The sequence below is a fragment of the Melanaphis sacchari genome, unplaced genomic scaffold (assembly GCF_002803265.2).
Source record: "Melanaphis sacchari strain LSU unplaced genomic scaffold, SCAv2.0 Contig84_pilon_pilon, whole genome shotgun sequence".
Classification (NCBI taxonomy): domain Eukaryota; kingdom Metazoa; phylum Arthropoda; class Insecta; order Hemiptera; family Aphididae; genus Melanaphis; species Melanaphis sacchari.
This window is the reverse complement of record NW_020271599.1, coordinates 777,452-798,854: the sequence shown is the minus strand read 5'-3', so window position 1 is coordinate 798,854 and position 21,403 is coordinate 777,452. Positions and strand designations below refer to the sequence as shown.

The 21,403-nt window shown below is 27.4% G+C and overlaps 1 protein-coding gene across 1 annotated transcript; it reads right to left on the bottom strand.

The window, feature by feature from the left end:
- Positions 1 to 2,428: 2,428 nt before the first annotated feature.
- Positions 2,429 to 5,971, bottom strand: LOC112602157 (dymeclin). The gene is made up of 12 exons (XM_025350110.1): positions 5,810 to 5,971; positions 5,579 to 5,722; positions 5,380 to 5,495; positions 4,425 to 4,545; positions 4,250 to 4,354; positions 4,073 to 4,188; positions 3,839 to 4,006; positions 3,598 to 3,743; positions 3,293 to 3,532; positions 3,081 to 3,224; positions 2,673 to 2,969; positions 2,429 to 2,582 (listed from the first exon to the last, which is right to left on the bottom strand). The coding sequence occupies exons 1-12, from the start codon at positions 5,944 to 5,946 to the stop codon at positions 2,451 to 2,453; spliced, it is 1,866 nt and encodes a 621-aa protein (XP_025205895.1). The 5' UTR covers positions 5,947 to 5,971; the 3' UTR covers positions 2,429 to 2,450.
- Positions 5,972 to 21,403: the final 15,432 nt, after the last annotated feature.

The following is a 21,403-nucleotide window of genomic DNA, read 5'->3' as shown; positions in this document are numbered from 1 at the left end:
ATCGCATAGGATATACAATAATACGTACCGACGCATGTTCAATATAATTTTTACATTGATTTTTATATGTTTTATTACTAAATAAAAATGTATTTATTTAATATACGTGTAGTTTGTTTACTTACATACATTTATTTATAATTTTAATATTAGTGGTGGTAATTACAATTTTAATAAGGTGAACAATGGCGCATATTACAATTTTAGTAGGTACACTATGGTACAGATAACAATATAATATCTTTTTATTTAGTTTTATTTGGCGCAAATTACAAACTTAAAAAGTGACGTAAATTACCAAAATACATTTTTAGATGTGGCGCAAATGACATATATTTTTTTGGTTGTTTTTAGCGCAAATTATATACACCCGATAAAATCACATTGCAATCGTTCTTTTGACGAATGACGATAACGGAGCACCTACATCGTATAACATTATAAAACTAATATAAAACTTGTTTTCTATCTTTCTACGCAATAATATACAAAGCTTTAAAATCTATAGACTTGTTAAAATAACTTTATTATATATTACAGACAAGACGTCTTTTAAATATACGACTTAACATTAATTTACATATTAACTATACATTAATGTGAAATTTTTACGCAGGTAAATTTGGAGCAAACGGGCTGTCGGAAAAACATATACCTATTATCTTTTTTTTATTTTGGCGAAAATGGGCTGTACCCAAAACAAATTAATTTTTTTTTAGCGCAAATGTGTTATCCCCAACAGAAATCACTTTAAATAATTCAATAGCTGTAACATTTGACGCCACACGTCAGGCGTACCTACACATTTCTTTTACGGTTGGTCCGTTATTATCCCTACGATAGCCAGCCGGTATAGATACTCGGAATACAGAACGGATCACTGACATGTTTCTGTGCGATAACATAAACTTACAAAATGAAGCTTACCTTTTCTATACACTTACCAACAATATTTTGATTTCTGAACACGTTGCATTACGCGTTGTTTTTATTTATTTTGGATTGATGTACCCAATTTTTGACCGGAGACTTCCACCAAAGTCAATACTATATAATTGATAATAGACCTTATGATGGTTCGCATATGGTCTTGTTGTTATAAGATGTTTAAAACAAAATAGAAATTATTATATTTGTATACAATACATGAAACGAGATACATCGAGCTTATTGAGAACAAAACGAGAATCCTGTAGGATGAGTCATGACAGGAAATTCAAACGAGTAACTTATATTTAAAGTTTTCAGGTTTATTTAATTAGTTTTTTATGGTAATGTAAAGTCAATTGTATGGAATAAATAATTTTATTTTCATCTATAGATCAAGAGTTTTCAACTTTTTTAAGCAGCTGGCTTATTATTTTTTAAAACTTCGCAAGCAGTATATTCGTAATATTGACATATGTAAATGTATAACAAATGATTAAAAATGTATTAAAAAATACATACTTTGCTTAAGATGACGTGTTTGCTGGTTCAAATGAATTTAAGGCAGGCCGCCAAGCCGCAGGTTGAAAACCCCCAACTAATATAGATGATAACGTTTTATGCTGATACCTGGTCATTGGCTGACGAGGATGTATAGAAGTTTTAAGTGAATTAATCACTAGGTATTTAATAATATTTCAACCTTTAAAGGAGCGGTTAACAACCAGTCAAATCAAAAAATCTAATTAAAATCTTTTATTTATTCAAAACTGTGCTTTAAAAAAATTTGTTTTGAAGTAATAGACTAGTTGATAGGCAAAAGAAAATCTTTATAACTTGATGGTGCCTGATAGTACAGTATCGGGATACAATAAGTTTGAGAACCGCCGTTAACTGTTATAGAATATTTAAATCATGTTACTAAAAATTGAAAGCCAAGTGCTTTGTGAAATATTTAAAATATTTACACATTAAAATATCAAATTGGAAATTCACAAATGTAAATAACAAATAGAAAATATTTATTAGGTTTTTTTAGCAAATTAAACAAGGTTAACTTCAATTCATATTATGCTTTCTTAGTGGTATGAATAAACAGAAGTTTTTAAAAAAAAAACCTTGTAAGTATAAAATAATTTTATAAGTATTAAGGAGTTTATATTCATTAATTTTTCCAGTATTTGTTAATGGAATAAAAATTAAAAAGAATATGGGAATATAATTATTTTATATTACTATAATTTTATAAATACATAAAAAATTTAACAATTATGAAAATAATTATTATAAATATATCCCATGTAATATAACAATGAATTGAACCACAACTATAGATAATATTAATATATTTTATCTAAAGCTGTGGTTTAAGTTACTCATTTTAGTATTTATATATCTATACATATTACATACAAACTCTTATCACACAATAATATGTTAACAAAAAAAAATATATATATAAAGTATTGATTAAAAAACAAAATTAATAATAATTAAAAAATTAAGATTTACATTATTGTCAATTAATTTAATTTATAGAGAGTTGATTCAAAATTAATACCAGATAATATGTTCACCAATGACCAAACATATGGACCAAAAAATTCTTCAGGTTTCTCTTCCTCCACATATTTGAATTTAAGATCTGGGAATTTCTACAAAAAAAAAAAAAAAAAATATAAAAAAAAAAATTGTTTTTTGAAAATTTTATACTAATTATGGCTATAAAGATGTTACAATTTTACCTTCATAAGATCTCTGGGCCATTGAAGGGACCAATGTTGCACTCGAGACAACATAGTATTTACATCAGATGAATTTAATAATTCTTCTTCACGTTCGAGTTTTGCCGAAAAGAATGTTATAACCATATCTATGTTCTGGATGACGTCATGGAATGCTTCATGGCTCTTCAGTGGTTCAAACACCTTGCGTTGGTAGAGAAGAGCATACACTAAATTGGGGTTGTGTATCAATTGATTTGATAAACATGAATTTATCACTTCTAAAACTATACGCAATGCTTCATCAATGGCACTCATCTAAAACAATAAATACATGCGAATTTGATGTTATAAAATACAATAGGTTTCCATCAAGCCAGATTCAAATTTTGATGAGATTAAATAAATGTTTGGTATTTAAAAACTAACATCTTGGTTTGGACTTCTCAAAAACGTTTTTGATAGCACCTCATATAGACTCAACATTCTTTGACAAACATACGGATGCAACTGATTGAATTGTGATGACATGTTTGCTAATGCAGCAAAACAATTAATGTGTAAGTATTTATCCTAAAAACAATATAAATGTGTAAAAGAAGTACATTTTTTTGAAAGATGACAAGAAAATAGTAGCTTACTCTCATTTTCAGCAAATTATATTGAGCTGTTCTTGTAGTGACCAAAATAATAAGACCTCCCAGAGAAATTTCGGATACCACTCTTTCTTGATACCAAGTAGCACCTTTTAGTAAAATACTATGGACGGTTTTGTTGAAGAGTTGATCTTCAGTCAGTATCAGCAGTACAATAAGGGCCATGTACATATGTTGAAATCGACTACTCTGTGTATTGTAAATTGTTCTCAAAAGTGGAATCAACTAAAGAAAATTGGTAAATAAAAATTATTTGTCATTAAACATAAGTAAAAATTATTATTTCATACCACTACTTCAATATCAGTACGAGCCAAAAGAAATGATTTAAAACTAGGGTTACAATGTATCAAATGGTACAATAATAAAGTCTTTTCTTCGCTTAATGGAGCATCTGGATTATCACCCAAAAATTGATATATAACTACAAGATTATCTAAAAATGTAAAATACAATACAATTAACATCATTTTGGAATTCTTTTGACATAATTAAATTTATTACTGATGTAAATTTTAAAACAATCATTACCTGATAGCGAAGAAATACAGGTACGATATGGATTTCCTTTTGGAGGAGGTGGTGATGTGCAGTGATTAATTAATATTAACAACACACTGATTGACAATGAACTTAATGGACTCTGATTTGTTTGGACAGGGACATTAGTACTCAGTGTCAGTATATTCCATAAGTTTGCTTCAATAATGTAAATGAAAATTAGTATTTAAAAAAAATGAATAATAAGAATAATAATATTCTTACAAGCTAATCCATAGAAAATGCCACCTCCTGACAATACGGGTGGCTTAATTTGCTCTGTATACCTTTGTAATAATGCTTTTGACAATTTTACAGCATCAATATTTTCCATGAATATTCTTAAAAACATATGATATGAATCAGATAATAATTTTCAGAATTAATTTAAAATTAACATACCTATATATGATAAGACTACTAGACGGTTGAATGGTATACATTTGAATAGACAAAATAACTATAATACAATTTAAACTCTCTATGTGAATTGAATAAGTAGAATCCCTATGAAAAATATACAGTTTATGTCATTTAACAAAATAATTATTTATAAAAATATAATAAATATACTTACGTTACTTTTAATTCAGAAACAATCTTAACTAAAAGTGATATAAACTTGAATGATGTCGTTTCATTTAAATCTTCTGGAACAGCATACTCTTTCCGATCACCTAATGCTACTTCGATTCCATCTAAAGCATAAAAGCAAATTTAAATATTTAAAAAGTGTTCTATATTATAAAATCACAAGAATAACATAAATTTGAAAATTCAATCGAAAACTGCATATTAATATACATAAGAAACTTAAGAAACAATGATATGAATAAAATATGTGTGTGTGATTGAAGACTATGTATGGTTACAGACAGCAGTTTTGTGCAAAATAAAACTCTATAATTTAATAGATAATTATAATTTATAAGATTATATTATCTATAAATTAAAATTAATAAGTTTTAAAAAAATATTCATTTATTGAATTGGTAAATACTAAAGGAATATGTAAAATATATTATTGATTTTAAAATAAATTCAATTTTATCATAAAAAATTACTAGATAGAAGTTAAATTTAATTATATTCCAATACTTTATAGTCTATAGTTAAAAATTCAATGAATTTTAACTGTCAACGTTAATTATATTTAATTTATTATTAAAGTATAACAATATTTTCATTATAATTTGATTACATTGACACATACAAATATTGACAAGTCAATCAATTTTAAATTCTTTTGAGCTTTAATCATTAGTTAATAGTTTTATTTATTTTCCAAAATTAACCAAAATAGTAGAGTCAAAATCATATAAAATATATAGTTTTATTACTTATTATAAATTGTTCATTTAATATATAAGTTATCTACTAAATGGGCTAAATTTTTTTTTAATGAAATAATAAAATCTTAAGAAGTAAAATAATCAAAGAATGTAGCATAAAATCTAAATATATGATAATTAAATTGAAATTGAGTTGAGAATAAAAATGATTTATGCTGAATATTGTATTTTTAGACTTACCGGTTTGTAACTCGAATTGATTGATAATCTCGATTTCTTTAGAGTTTTGAACAAGATATTTTAGGAAATACCTAGCTATAAACAATCCATTGAACACTTGCCACCGTAGAATATTGCTAAAGACATTAACACAAATATTATGCGATTATAGGATACTTTCGACTGTTATGAAGTTAAGAATATGCCGTGAGTGGATTACTTTTCTTCAGCTTCTAGCTTTTGGAAATCGGCTTTATCCAACAGCAGTCTGATTAACGTCTTGAAATTGGAAGTATTTCTGTTGTTAACAACCAGCGATTCGCAGATGCTCTTAAGGCGATCGGTCAACATCTTGTCGTCTTGACTGAAAACAATGATACTTTTAAACGGCGATCGGAGGCACGGCGGCTTGTCGATGATAAGACTTATGTGCCTTTTTGTCAATACTCACCTACAGGTTGGAGGGTTTAACGAGAAGGTTAGGAACGTGTCCCAGAACGGGTCGTCTATCGTGATCTCCAGCTCGCCGGCCAACCGCAGCAGACAGTCGTTGTCGGCCAGTTCGCCGTGACTCGATCCGGCGCCCATGATTGCGTTGGCTGTAGGGTGCACCGAGCTCGTAACTTCACCGCCGCTCTGCTCCGTCAGCTAATGGCGCGCTGGTCTTGGGAGCCGTCGGCCGACCGTCAAACGCATCGGCTGGTGGTCGTGGTGCACGAACGGAGCAAAACGCAGCGTACCCGACCGACCGGATGGGAACGAGAAATCTACGGCGAAACGGAATCCGGAGGAGTAACGATGGCGTTCGCGTCAGGCCCACGGAAGCGGCAACGGAAACAACATCAAACGGGAAATGACACCGACGACAACAAAGGCCAGCACAAAACAAAACGGCACTAGATCGACCCCGACTTTTCCCGTTCGTCGGTGTACTTTTTTTGTCTGCTGTACGCCGCCCGCCGCATTCGTCTGCGTACGCTCTTATCTATGGCACACCGCTTGTTATCAGCACTGTTACGACTGATAACGTCGACGGCCCGTGAGGATTGACGGCTTTCGCGCGCGGTGTGCCCCCCCACGCGCCGTACGATGTAACACCGTGCCACGATGGCAGGTTTTTGCGATTTTTGTTCGATAAGACGTGAGCACGCGACCCAGCTCGAATGATGTTCACGACATCGACGCTTACGGTTATTACGTTTTTGTTTATATAATCGATATCACGATGAGTAGGTACTATTATCATCATCGTATTATTATTATTTTTCTGTCGTATTAAATCGCACGACGAAGCCTATTGTGTGTAGAGTCTATGGTGGGGTAATGGAGATGGATAGATCGAAGCGTGGATTGCGCGTCACTTTTGAATTTTTTATCGGAAAACAAAAACACGGGAAGATTGCGCGTCAGCCGACGAAAAGAAATGTTTACATAGCAGTAGAATCACGTTTTCGTTGTAAAAAGTATCGTGACAAACCGCGAGGTACTTTCTTAGAATAATAAAATTAGTACCTACTATTATAGTACTATAATTATTGTATTGGTTGTTGTATAATTTAATGGGAAGATTTTATCATTATTTTCATATAAAATACTAAATTGATATCTCAGATTATCTATAGATACAAATGTTGTTGAAAGAAAGTGAATAAAGTATCCAAAAAATACCAAATAATTAAACAATACATAATATGTGAATAAAATGTAGAGACCATATTAAAACGGTTAATATTGTTCACGTTATTCGACTGACTATCCGTATTCATCATCCTGATACCTTACGTATGAAAATAGTATATATTATATGAATACTGCTACATGCACCCGTGGAAGGAATCTATGAAATAAGCATTTATGCTTCCCTTAAAATACTATACATATATAAGTATATGATACATGTTTATAAGTCTACAGCATGTATTAAAGAGTTAAAATTGTTTACATTATAATACAGTGTTATAACTTATAACAAATTAAAATTTAATATTTCAGCAAATGTATAATAATGTTAGATACCAAAACAAAGGAAATTCATTAATTTAAATTTATGTCTAAGAATTATTGGATTATGTATTAAATTAATATCCTTATGAAATCTCAACTATGTGTGGCTTATAGTCATTTTGGTTCATCCAAACACGACCATATTTTGTTAAATTGGCCATTGAGCCGTAAACGTTTAAACACAAAATTAAAAAATAAATATATTAATTGTTTAAACACCTATATCTATGTATTATTGTAAACCTAACAAAATACATTAATTTGAAAAAAATATAATTTTTTTATAATTGCTTAGGAAGAAGCTATGCATTTTCAAAAATAGTTTGATTGATTCTCAAACGAGTTTCATTTTTTTCATAAAAAAAAGACGCCGAGAGAGTCTGGTATTAGCGCTACTGTTGCGGGTTGATTTTCCCTTTGACTTCGTGTATCATAACTAGGTGTAGGTGCTTACTTTTTTATGTCTCAAAAATGCTGTTTTTATATTTTATACATAAATAAATATATTTATCTTTATTAGGATACGTATACTGTTGGATAGAACAGTCCTCTCTCGTTCTGAAAATAATCACAACTCACAAGTATATAAGTACCTGCAGAAGTGCTATAATATCTGTACGTAGTATACGCCTCCATTATATGTAAGTATATTGTATTTTTATTATGGGTAGGATCGTTGGTGGGCGCGGGTATACAATGAGAACATAATATTATGAGTAGGTGTCATTTATGACTAGGTTGTATTATTATACTGCATGTACAAAATATTGTAGCTAGGGTATAAAAATAAACAGATAGAATGGACGATTGTTATTTTGTAGTAATGAATGACAACAGCTTATATTTACTTTGTAGGAGGGGTTCTTATGCCGTGATACACCACAATATACGGGGTGATTTTACTTTAACAAGAAATAAATTTAAGAGAAATATTGATATAATAATATCAGCAAAGAAGACAATTTTTGGCTAGTTCACATTGAACCAAAAAATCATATTGTATCATATGTAATGGTTAGGTTAGTGTGTATACACTACCATTAAAGGTGTAAAGTGACTACCTATGTAAATGATATATAATATCGGGTGTGCGATAAGCCGTATACCGGATATCCGTCAATGTTTATATAATTACATTAATAATAGTAGTTTAATACATTTGCTGTTTAATTTACAAAGGTAGGTAATGTTATATACTTATTTTCAGTTTTGGGGACTGGAACATAAATTAGTATACCTGTCAATCCTGTACCTAGCTTATTATTTGAATTCGAGTTTTTTTAAAATAATGAAAATTCTATACATTTTTATAGTGTTAGATGACTTTAAAATTACTAATGGTATTCGAAATTTTTAGAAGCTCTAGATAAACAATAATATGCATTAGGTATGTAGTGCTGGTCATCGCCTATTTTAAAACTTATACATTGATATGACAATAGGAAATATACAGTTGAATTTTACGAAGTAAATTAAAAAAAATAAATAATTTCAATATATTGTTGGTATTCTACACATACGTAATTTGAATTGAAATTTGAGAAAAGATAGTACTGTAATATGAAAGTGTTCTATGCTATAGCATCATTATTTATTATAATTTCAACATCGCGACATTTGTTCAAAACGCGCTTTCTCCAATAAAATATATAGTTGAGTAGATATTATTATAATATAATAAATATTAATGATTATTATGTATCCACTGGATAACCTTGATAAATAATATAATTATTGGTCGTTTATAAAAATGAAGTTTTACCCACATATATAATCAGAGAAAAAAATATTGTAATGTACGAGGTTTTCTACACGATTTGAATGTCACCAGATTGTGTATGAAGAAGTATATATAGTAACCTGATCATTTTGGAATCAATTTCGTCGCTTAAAAATGTTTTATTAAAAATTTAAAAAAATTAATCTTTTTATCGTTTAAATTTATATGATTTTGAATGATTAGTATTTTATATTATGTTTAACAAAAATTAGTTATATTAATGCATCATATACCTTGGTACCTTAGCTGTATGATTGGCATAGACTTCTAAAATTATGTTTCCACGATCGTAATGTGTAGAAGCCAATCAATAATGTTACGTAAAGGTACACATTATTCTATTGTTATTGAAATACATTAAATTCGATAAGTTATTTATATTATATTCAACTATATTTCAGGTATACGCTCGCAAACAATACAATAATACATCACTATAGGTAGATACATATTGGCATTTGGAACGAGCGTATTCCATGGTTGTGAATCGACTATACAATCGAATTTCGTTAGCTATACGTAAACATAATATTATTATAGTAGTTTTATACTTCTATTGCCAGTTATTGCGCCTTTTCCACGATGTGTTTTTCATTTACAATTTCGTTTCTAGTGCACTATTATATATGAGTATATAACATATATACTGGTTTTGGATACGTGCGTATGTATATACGTCATATAATACTATTGTGATATACGACGACCTATAATGTATGTTAATCTTAGTATGTACTATATATTATTATAATTTTTGATAACGCATACTTATATATATATATGATGGTTACATTGTCGAAATACGCGGGATTCGAATGTAAAATAAGCGCGTTCTAAATTCAATTTTTTTTTTTATATATTAGATATTTTTGTTTTGTTTAGATTCTGCGCGCAAAATGGTAGAAGACTATTATATTATATATTATATTGGTTTTGAATATGACGTGTGATGTTTACATCTCTTATTTCTTTCCTATGTCGACTTGCGACACGGGCTGCAATGAAAAAAAGTACATATTATGCATCTCTTCCCCAAAAATGTGTAATCTGATCGAATGCTTTAGATGGTACTATTTAGACAAGTCATTTTTTTTCCACACATTTTCAGTTAAGAATGAGCTTCATTGGAAAAACATGAAACGTAAAAGTTTTAAGCGTTTAGATAAGTATCGGTTCATTTAGAACGAATGAAATGATTAGACGAGCGTTCCGTGAAAAAAATAAAATAATTAAGGACCTATTCACAAATATTAATGTATGAACCTGTATAAAATTTATTTGGTTGCTATTATTTTTAAAAATATTTTCACTTGTGCGTTACTTAAGTATTAATTTGTAAAAGTGATAAGTATAATATTTTGGTATTCAATTTATACAAATATCGTAGTATACGTATAATACATGCGAGTTAAAGTTTATGTATTTTATTAATTATACAGAACTGCGAATATACTTTTTTTTATATATAATTACTAATCATCAATTAGTATAGATAGATATAATCAAGTCAAGTACTTGGGGTATAATGGTGTCGATGTGGAACTATATTGATTCCAGGAGTAGTCGTCTAGTCCAGTAGTTCCCAAACTTTTTTTTCCATCGCAGCACATTATTATTAGTTATCATAAGTCACGGCACACTTTGGATAAATTTTAAACATTATCTACTTTTCAATCAATTATAAATGGTTTATATATATATATAAAGTTCAACTTTTTGCGGAACACCAGTGTGCTGTGGCACATCCTTTGGGAAACACTAGTCTATCGTTGCCTTTTCACAAATATTACTAAATGAGTGTAGGTATATATTGATTAACCTATGTATTATTATAATATTATATTATGTTTAAATCGAGTAATATAATCGATGTATTGCATGTTGAGACACACATTATATTTATTTATTCTCGTCAATCTGAATATTGGTCTTCTAGGTTTGGAAAAAATCGAATAAAATATAATTTCTCGTCAGATGATCTATACGATACGCAAACATTCGACTTCTTTAGGGATTTCTGACTCCACAGTGAGACAAATTTTTCGTGAAGTACTCAATTTTCATTAATACAATTTACAATAGTGCAACAACTTAATCCTGTACGTGATTATATTACGTGAAACATTTTTCAAAAACCAGCACATCGCTTTTAGAAGCGATCTTCAGCAGCCAGCGTGTTTGCTAGATTGAATTTTTTCTACAAGATAGCTTAAGTCTTTAGTTTACATGGATCATCCAAAAATTGGAAAAACATTATTTGTGCTGCTATTGCCGACATATATGCACAGATATGTTGGATAAAGTGGACAGTAATTTCAAATTTCGGTTATTTTAGTGCATTAAAGGGATTGGTATAGTCACCTTCGAAATGTTATTTTTAAAACCTAATAAAATAAAACTTTAAATGTACCTTTGTAACCAGAAAAAAAAATCAATATTGCCAATACTTTTTGTGTTACGATTTATTAAAATGAGGAAATTATCGCGAATCGTCCTGTATAAGTTAATACCCTTTTTATTGTATTTTACAATAAGAAAACGAAGAAAAAGAAGCATTCAGTGATATATCCAAGGAAGAGAGGGGGGGTAATAGGGTAAATATCCCTCTTGAGCTTATTATATTAAAATGTATTACATTGTGACTTGTGAGAAATATTAGTTATATTCAGCGTTACGTATCGTTATAATACGAAAATAACAATAATAACATACCCTCACTACTCACTACCCAAAACAATTACGATTAACTGTCAATTGGGGTTTGGTATGACAATTTATTACCCCCTCCCCCTTGATAAATTTCTGGATCCGTCTCTCCTAGTATTGTGAGGGAAATGATACACGAGAATAACCAATTTGTTTAAAATGTTTACTATTCCTTCGATGTAGTCCACCAATATATTATAAACAAAAGTCAATTAAATCGGTGATTGACAACATTTAATAGCTCAATTAAAAAAAGTTTAACCTACTTTTAAATAATTATGATACTATTATGAATTAAAGTAGGTATGGCGATTGGTCATATTCAAGAGTTAAAAAATAAATGTTTAGAGAATTGTCAGTTAATCTCCCTTGTATATATAAATTATTCTGGTTAATGATAGTAAAGGTTGAAGTTTGGAAATTAACTATATATATTATATATATAGTAAATTGATCATATTAGCTCTTAATAATAATCTAATAAAAATCTGTCGGATTATAGATTTTTAGTTTTTACAAATAAGTAAAAGTATTTTAAGTTCCGTGACAAGAACAGGTATTATAAGACACTAGGTATGACATATTTTTATTAAATTAAAAATTTAATTTATTCATCGATACAATAAATTGTTTATTCATAAAAATTAACTATAATACATAAATTATTTATCTAAGGTTATTATACATAGTGAAATTAAAATGATAATCAGAAGCAGCCTAAAGCAATTTTTTTTTAAATTACGATTTATTACAATATTAAGGAATCTATATAAAAACTAAAATAACTTTTATCGCGAAAATTGAATTGTATTTTAGACTTGAGATTTAAAAAATACATATAAAGAAGGTTACTGCCGTGAGTATTACAATTCATGATTTCAATAAGCTCTGAATGCAAAATCAAATAAATTTTGGTGTTTGATAATAATTATTCATCATAGTCATTACCAAACGCATTCTCACTTTAGTTTATTTCGACAGCCGTATGAATTATTTCTTTGTCTGTAACATAAATAGTAGTAAAAAAGTTTTAATAGTTTAAACTTTTTCACCCTCAACTGAAATTATTTATCTTCTTTTAATAAATAGTTCAGTATAATCAGTGTAATATTAAAAACTATATCACGTTTCTGACTTAACTTTAAAAACGCACTTTCCCGGTTGTAATCTAAAAATGTCGTCAAACCAAATTTAGTTAATAATAGATAAGTATTGGGCTTTACAAGATAATTTATTTTCATAAAATTCAAAATTGTAAAAATTTGCAAAAATGGTCAGTAAAAAAACTAAAAAATATAATATAATAAACCTATTGCGCATTAACTATACATATAATATACATACATAACTGTTCGGATTGTATTTAAAACTATCATTAACCACGTTAAAGTTTTAAACCGTATGAAATGCGCTTATTTCAAACTATACCTGTAGGATATGCTGCAATTAAAATATTATAAGCACAAGTGCACAACATGAGTACCTACATAATGACCAGTCAGACAACAAAGGAACGCGTGCATGTATGCAATAATATTATCAATAATATATATTTTAGTATTATGTTCATAAAATCATAGTCAGTAGGTATAATCATTTATTTCAGCTTTCGCAGGTTATTGAAAACAATAACCCGACAGCGTTGAGTTTCGAAATAGCGTACAGTACTTCGATATAACATTATACGGTTTGCATGAGGGTATCTACTTATCCTACAAGCATTGTATAGGTAATAATAATATAATAAAATAATATATTATTATTGTTTGTGGAATAGGAGTCTACTTGCGTAAAATCTTTTGTGCAAGGTGGATATATCTACCACGCTTTTGTGCTTTGTATTACACGAGTCAAATTCGAATATAATCGTTCGGAAATAATATTATTATTCTGTTATATATAAATGAGCTGTAATAATGTTATCATAGTAATATAGAGTATGATGTATTGATGTGGGAACGTACCCAGGACTTTGAACGACTTTTTTGTCTCTTCAATGAAACTAAATTCGGCATCGATATTGGTGGCTTACTGAGAAGTGCTCAATACGAGACTGCGGTGGTTAACAAAAGGTTCACAAGATTTTCAAGTACTTATAATAGATTAATATAGACTATAGTAATTTATTTTGTAGATTTAAGTCCATCATTTAAACACAATATAATAAACAATATGTATTATTATTTCTGTATTATAGGTATACAAATGTACATAACATAATACCTAACAAAGTTTATCGCTCTCACTCCAACACTTATAATTTCATTATTATGCGGTATTAAGACGTAATAATTTGATGCGTGTTTATTTGAAAGCCACCTACCTAGGAAATATTCATAATTATTGATTTATATCGTTTTAAATGTTTTGACAAATAATGTAAAACGTTTCATCAGCATGATTAATACATATAATTGCTTATGCTTTTTTATCATTAAGTAATGCCTTTATTCCAACAATATTTTTTTTTCAAATATTTTAGCATACATTATAGTGATTACATATTTGAAATTTTCGTTCAAATTTTGATTAAGATACATCAAAACTTTGAAAATAACGCCGCACAGTAAAAGAAAGAAGGTTCTTATTTGAAAATTATAAGTTTATATCGCCACAGGACACTCGTTTAAATATGGGATAAAAAAATAAGTATTTGAATATATAATATTTATAAATAGTAGCTGAGTATACTTAAATTTCAAAAATCATAATTTTTATTAATCTATTAAAAAAATTAAAAAAATTGGATTACCATGTTTGGTGAATCACATTGTATACGTATTATACAATTAATTGTATAAAATGATTTTATTTTTATGTAAGCAGCAACAAGAATTATTTACTATAGGTATAAAAATATTTAAATATTTAATACTATAACTTGTAAAACCTTGATAAAAACATTTACAAAGTAATTAGTTGAAGGACAGTTAATCGATAGTTATTTTCTGATCATAATTAAGATATCCTTTAACTGATTGTCATAAATGTTTACAACGCACACGAGTGGCTTTGCGGTGAAATGTATCGTATCGTATTACTGATGTTCAATAATGGTAATTATACCCAAATAATCGATTTTTCTGTTCAGATTAAATTATATTCAACATCAGAAAGCATTATTGAATATAGATAATACACACGGAAGGCGCTCCTTGTTTTTTATACTTCATATACAAATTAAGTTAAATTTTATAACTGTTTTTCTAGTTGAGCTCATAAAAAAAATGTTATCAGTTAATTTGGTAATGTTTTAGTTGACTACCAACTCTAATCTAATAACTTTCAATTTATTTCGTGTTACCAAACTAGACGATAATATATTTCGTTTCGTTGTACAAAATGATTTATCAGACTAGCACACTCCCATTTTTTCCATCAATAGTGCATTTATTTAAATTCTGACTTTCGGAATAGTTTTGTATACTTAAAGAATAAAGAATATATTTCCAAATATTTACATTTTTTTTTTATGCCATTTAAGGAAAGTATCATATGTGATAAAACAAATTTTTTTTTTTAAAGAGAATCACTTTTTATTAAAAAATATCAGTGTATATGTACATAAATCAAATTTCAGACGAGTAGTTTTTGGATTATAAAACCATATACATATAGTATACTAAGTAATAAAAGTCCATACGATAACAGTTTTAAAGATACTATTGAACGTGGGGCTATAATGGTTTAAAAATTATAGTTAAAAAAAAAAAGATTAATTCTTATCTGAAAAAATAGATGTTTATTGTAACGCCATTACAAGACTTTCCTTTTCAAATTGTATAAAATATCAAAGTACCTTCAAATCATAGTCTTTAAGTTAGAATGTTTACAAAACTTAAAAATCAAAATTTGTGTTAGTGCATCATTTAAGGTTAAATAGAGGGTGAATCACTCTGTATATTATATTATGGCTATATATATATATATATATACATTTTTATCGGATTATGAGTACCTCCTTTCATTGTTAGTGTTTACTATCGGGAGCATGTGCGTGCACCTCGTTCATGATATAAAACGCAGAGACTTTATCGGTCGTAAAAACAAACAATATATAGGATGTATACCTATATAGCAGAATATTTCTTAGTGTAGTACACCGACTTTAATGAAAAACCGATAATGTTAAAGCATATTACAGCGAATTTTGTCAGATAAATGAATAACGTGTGTATATATTATTACTGCACGATATATGAAACTCGTGCACTTAACTCCTCTGTATAGGTAAGTAAAATAAAAGTGACTATGACGTAGGCGTATAGTATTATGATATTATTAATAATTTACCTAAAATATAATGTAATTTACACCTCGAAAGCTTCTCGAAATCCTGAAACGCTTCCTTAATATAATATACTACGGTAATAACGTGCGATATTATTGGTACATGAACAATATTATGTACGAATAGTTACGTCTAAGATAACTTTTTATTTTTTACAGAACTGAAAATAATATTGTATATTATGCAATGACCTCTTATGGGGATGTGTACGCATAGACACATAGTGTGATTTTATTTTTTAATAATAAACTTGTTAAAATTTTGATTCCCTAGTATATTGCGATTTTACTTAAAACTGTATTTTAAAATACTCGTTTAAATGTCAATGTTTTAGATAACCGATATTTACAACTAAATTATCAACGTTAAATTATTTATTGTAAAAAATTTAAGATAATTTTCGTTTAAAATAAATTAATTTATACCACCACAGTCCACAGCTTTTAGGAAACTCTTTGAAGTGTACAATAAGTTCAATATTTTAAAATATAGTATTTAAGTATACGTGTAAATTTAGTTATTTAAAAAAAATCAAAAATTTCAAATAAATAACGGGGGTAAACGTGCATGATGGATATTACGGTAAATAAGAATAACCCGTTGATATTTCATTGTTGAGTAATGGTTACATATTTGCAATTTCAATAGTTTTACAATTTTCGTTCATTTTTATTTAGCATACTATAATAACATATTATAGAAGCTCTATAACTTTAAAATTGCTTATATCTTAGATATTCATATTATTTATTATAAGTAAAATATTTTTCGATTCTAGTTTAAAACGCAGTATTTTTTATTAATATTTTATGTTGTGCAAATTCTATAAAATGTTGCATTTAAATCTGAGTAAACATAATACGACATGAGTAATTGTTCATCAAACAATTTGGTTTTTGATTACAATGGGTTACACAGAAAAAAATTACAAAAACCCCCATTATAGGTTATTTAATCCTTATAATGATGTTAACATAGTAATGACAGAAAAGTAAAAAGTTAGAGTTACTATTATAATTTAGTTAATATTATAAAATATAAATAGTTCTTTTAATAATATATGTTTAGTTGAACGACTAACCTAAGTTAAAATAGTTAAAGTGCTATTCCTAGTAAACCAAACAATTACTGTTATTATTGATATTATTATCCATTATATTCCATACATTGGTTGAATTATCTGATGAATTAGTTATTACAACTTTAAGCAATAGCTAATAGCTACCTACTATTTTACTAATCTATTAATAAAAAATCATACAATATATAAATTGCAAAACACATCTACATCATTCATTGTAACACAGTACGTAGCGCTGTATTAAATTTGATTACAGCAATATTTATTTTATCAACATATAATGACGCAATCATGATTCATATTTTTAAATTTAACGGTTTAAGATGTTTTTGCATCTGGTAAAAGTAGTTTTGTTTTTTTTTTTTTTACGAGAATACCGATGACCGTATAATGGCGGTTATTTCATTGAAATTTCAAGGTATTAAATAATTTATTATTTCCGTAAGTTATGATCTTATAATTTATTTTATAAGCCACACCGGACTACGCCGTAAGTATTACGATGTGACAGCATTCAACGTCAAACTGTACGAGTAAAACTGTGGTTGAAGGGATCTTTCAAACATTAAATAAATTTTGTTTATTCCATCCACTATATTATAGAATATAAATTAAAATGTTTAATTCACATTTAAATTAAGAATGGATGATATTGCACATAAATTATTTAATGTTAAAAAAAAAAAAAAAATATTGAATTTTTCAATGCAAAATACATAATATCATAATAAATTACATTAATATAAAAGTGTTGACTGTATAGTAAAATATGTAATAAAAAGTTTACTTATTATGCTCGCTTGTTTATTTTAAAATATTGAGAGTTCTATTATTCAAGGTATATTAATTCCGAAAGAAAATAAAAATATATTAAAAGACTAAATAATTTCCATTATAATCTTTTTAGTTTTGTTCACGAATTGTATCATTATAAAAATGGTTGGGCGGCTATCAATTAATACTCTTCATTTTATATATCAACAAAATAAGGTGTGTATATCCGATATCATATTATAATATTACATGTTATTATATTTTACTATTTGATTGATTAATTAATAATTGTTATAGTAATCTACAATGTGCCGTCTAGGACAATAAACGAAAAATAATTCATTGCATTATATATGCAAAACACAGTTTTAATTGAATTAATCAGTATAAAAAATAATGCTTGGATTTGACGAAGTGAGCACTAAAAGTAATATTCTAATATGTGATACCTATCTGTATACGATTTTGTTAAAGGTAATCCTACACGAATAAGTCAAAAATAACAAAATAATAAGTTATTATTATGTTATGCTCCAGTACTGATTTCGTTGTTAATAATAACGGAATCGGTACTGGACCTTGATGACACCGACAAACTCTCATAAATAATTTTTTTTTTTAAATTCTGATAGTTTAAAATTGTACCACTCGTTAGTATGGAATGATTCTGTTATAAGCATATGATAATAATGTATTGTGTGATGTGAAATAATAATAAAATTAATATTTATAATTAAAATAAATATTGGCGAAAAAACTTAACGTTGTATTAATTTATTTTATACGTCATGGTTATCGTTGTTTAATGGTCCTATAGAAACAGAGAAACATAATTACGTGAAAAATCTCAAGAATTTTATGGTTTACTCCAATTCTAAAAACACTATCTTGTGAAAATCAATAAAATATAACGAAAACAGTTATACCTAGCTATAGTGCCTACTACCTTCTAACACAAAACCTTATGTACAGACATTAGACAATCAATAATTTTATAATTATATAGGCAATCGTTTTTGAGCGCCCTCCTCTTCAGTCACCTAAGTGCTTATATACTAATAATTATTAGTTTATAATACATTATAATTATTATAATTACCAAAGTCGATATATTTTTTTTTTAATGAGAACACTTTTTTTTTTTTTTTTTTTTAAATAGTCGAAAATAGAATATATTTACGATTTTGTACGATCGAAACATTGCACGGATGCCTGTAATGGTAGTTACACAAACAAATAATGTAGATAATAATATTTTTATTGTATATGACGTGTTGAATTCAACTACACTTCAAAGTGTAAAATAAATAATAACATGTAATAAAATATATTGTCGAGACTATTGAATACTTTTCCGATTTTATTACACCGTCATTCTCTTTTTTTTTCAATTGTTTTATCAGGTGAGTTAAACTAAGATTAAAATAATTTAAAGATGTTTGAAAAATATAAAAAGTTAATATAACAAAATAGTAAATAGTTTTAACAACGTGTAAAATGTAAATATTTATTTAAAATTAGATAATACTTAACTTGAAGGTATAGGTTATAGGTATATTCATTATAGAAATGTACCGATTAAACGTAGGAACTGAAAAATTATAAAATAACACTAAAAATATTACAATGCAAGGGCAACTCGAGTTTTATTTAGTTTAATAATATTTTTTATATTGCTCTTTAGAAAAATAATTATACAAATAATAGGAACATGCGGTTGAAAACAGTTGCAATATATTAAACAAATTATAAATAAGTGATGCCATAAAAATGTCAATTAGAATTTGGCACACGTGTGTTTGATATACAATTACGTATTTTTACTGTAAAATATTATAATTAATAATATTACTACTAGTAATAGCATATTATAACGCTTTGACGTTAACATTCACGGCTGATAATAGCAATTATATGCGTTTGTGGTCCATTATAATAACAATAAATTATGTTTCGTTTTATTAGTAAAAACTAAATAAATAATAATCGAAAAATTTCGATGGGATTTGCATTTAACGCGCGTTTGCGTGACGTGATGTTTTTAATTAAGGTATTACGCACACAACTTTAAAGCACTTTAATACAATAAAAAATTATAATAAAATTAATATAAGTAATTTTTGAAAAATGGAAAGGAGTTATAGAAGTCATTACAGTCATTAATTATTCATAGTCTCTCGCAATTTTGATTTTCTTTAAACATAGTAAGTGTATGTCCGTAAAGTTAGCCGTTAATTTAAAAAATTGATTTTTCAGTAGAAATTCATATTAATTAGTATATTAGTAAGCCGATTTTTAATTTATAAATTTGGTGGTTTTTACTTATTCACAAAAGTGTTTATGTAGGCAAACTTTTTAAAATCTAAGATCCATCATTTCCCAGAATTAAAATATCATGCTCAATTTCCAAGTACTAGCGAGCACAAATTCAATATTTTTATATATCACCTCTCTCTTAAATACCTATCCTTAAGAACAAATTCAGTATTTCATTAGATTTTTTTTTAACTTTGACCGTGACAAAATGAAAAGGATTCCATCAATGAACCATGTCTATAAAACGTTTAAAGGTTAGGTTAGGAGTAGATTATTACTATTTTGATTTACGATATACAAATATAGAGTTCATGTTGTGGCTAAAAAATGTCATCTCTATAAAACATAATTATTTCAAACTAATCCACTTCGAAAAATTTCCAATACTCCAACTTCCATTATTTAATTATTTTATTTTTCATAATAATTATGGTCTCTAGGTATATCAAAACAATTAACATAGATTTTATACATTTAATTAAAAATTAAATTTTATAGGCTGCTCCATTTATAAAAAAATTACACATCATAATCTTTTCAGGAAACTATCGTTGTAACTTGTAAGTTGAAAAAATATAATATCGTAACCTCACTGACTTTTTTTGGTATATATTATATATCTGTATATTATAATAATATTAATAGATAGTTCAACATTAAAATGCTACTATGGATGACTTCTTTAATCAAGCACTCCATACCTGTTAAAATTGTATCATAAATCAAAATATATTTTTATTGTTTAAATGATATTTGCAGATGATTATGTCTTCATTGAAAAAATAAATATTTTTATAATAAATAACAGTTTAATAACAAATTATCTCATTATTAACTTTTAAACATCATCGATAACGTGTACGAGACATCTACCTGTTTATTAAAAAAAAAAAAAATTACTCTTAAAGGCTTACCGTTTTGTAAAAATATTCTAAAATATTCATATTGTATTTTTTGCAGTTTTCGATTCGATCAACAGATGGCTCTACGCTTATCACACATTAAGGCTGCTGGCGGAATCATATAATCAAAATATGTTTTTATATTTTTTTATTTATACTTGTAAACGGTATAATATTATATCCTTTGACAT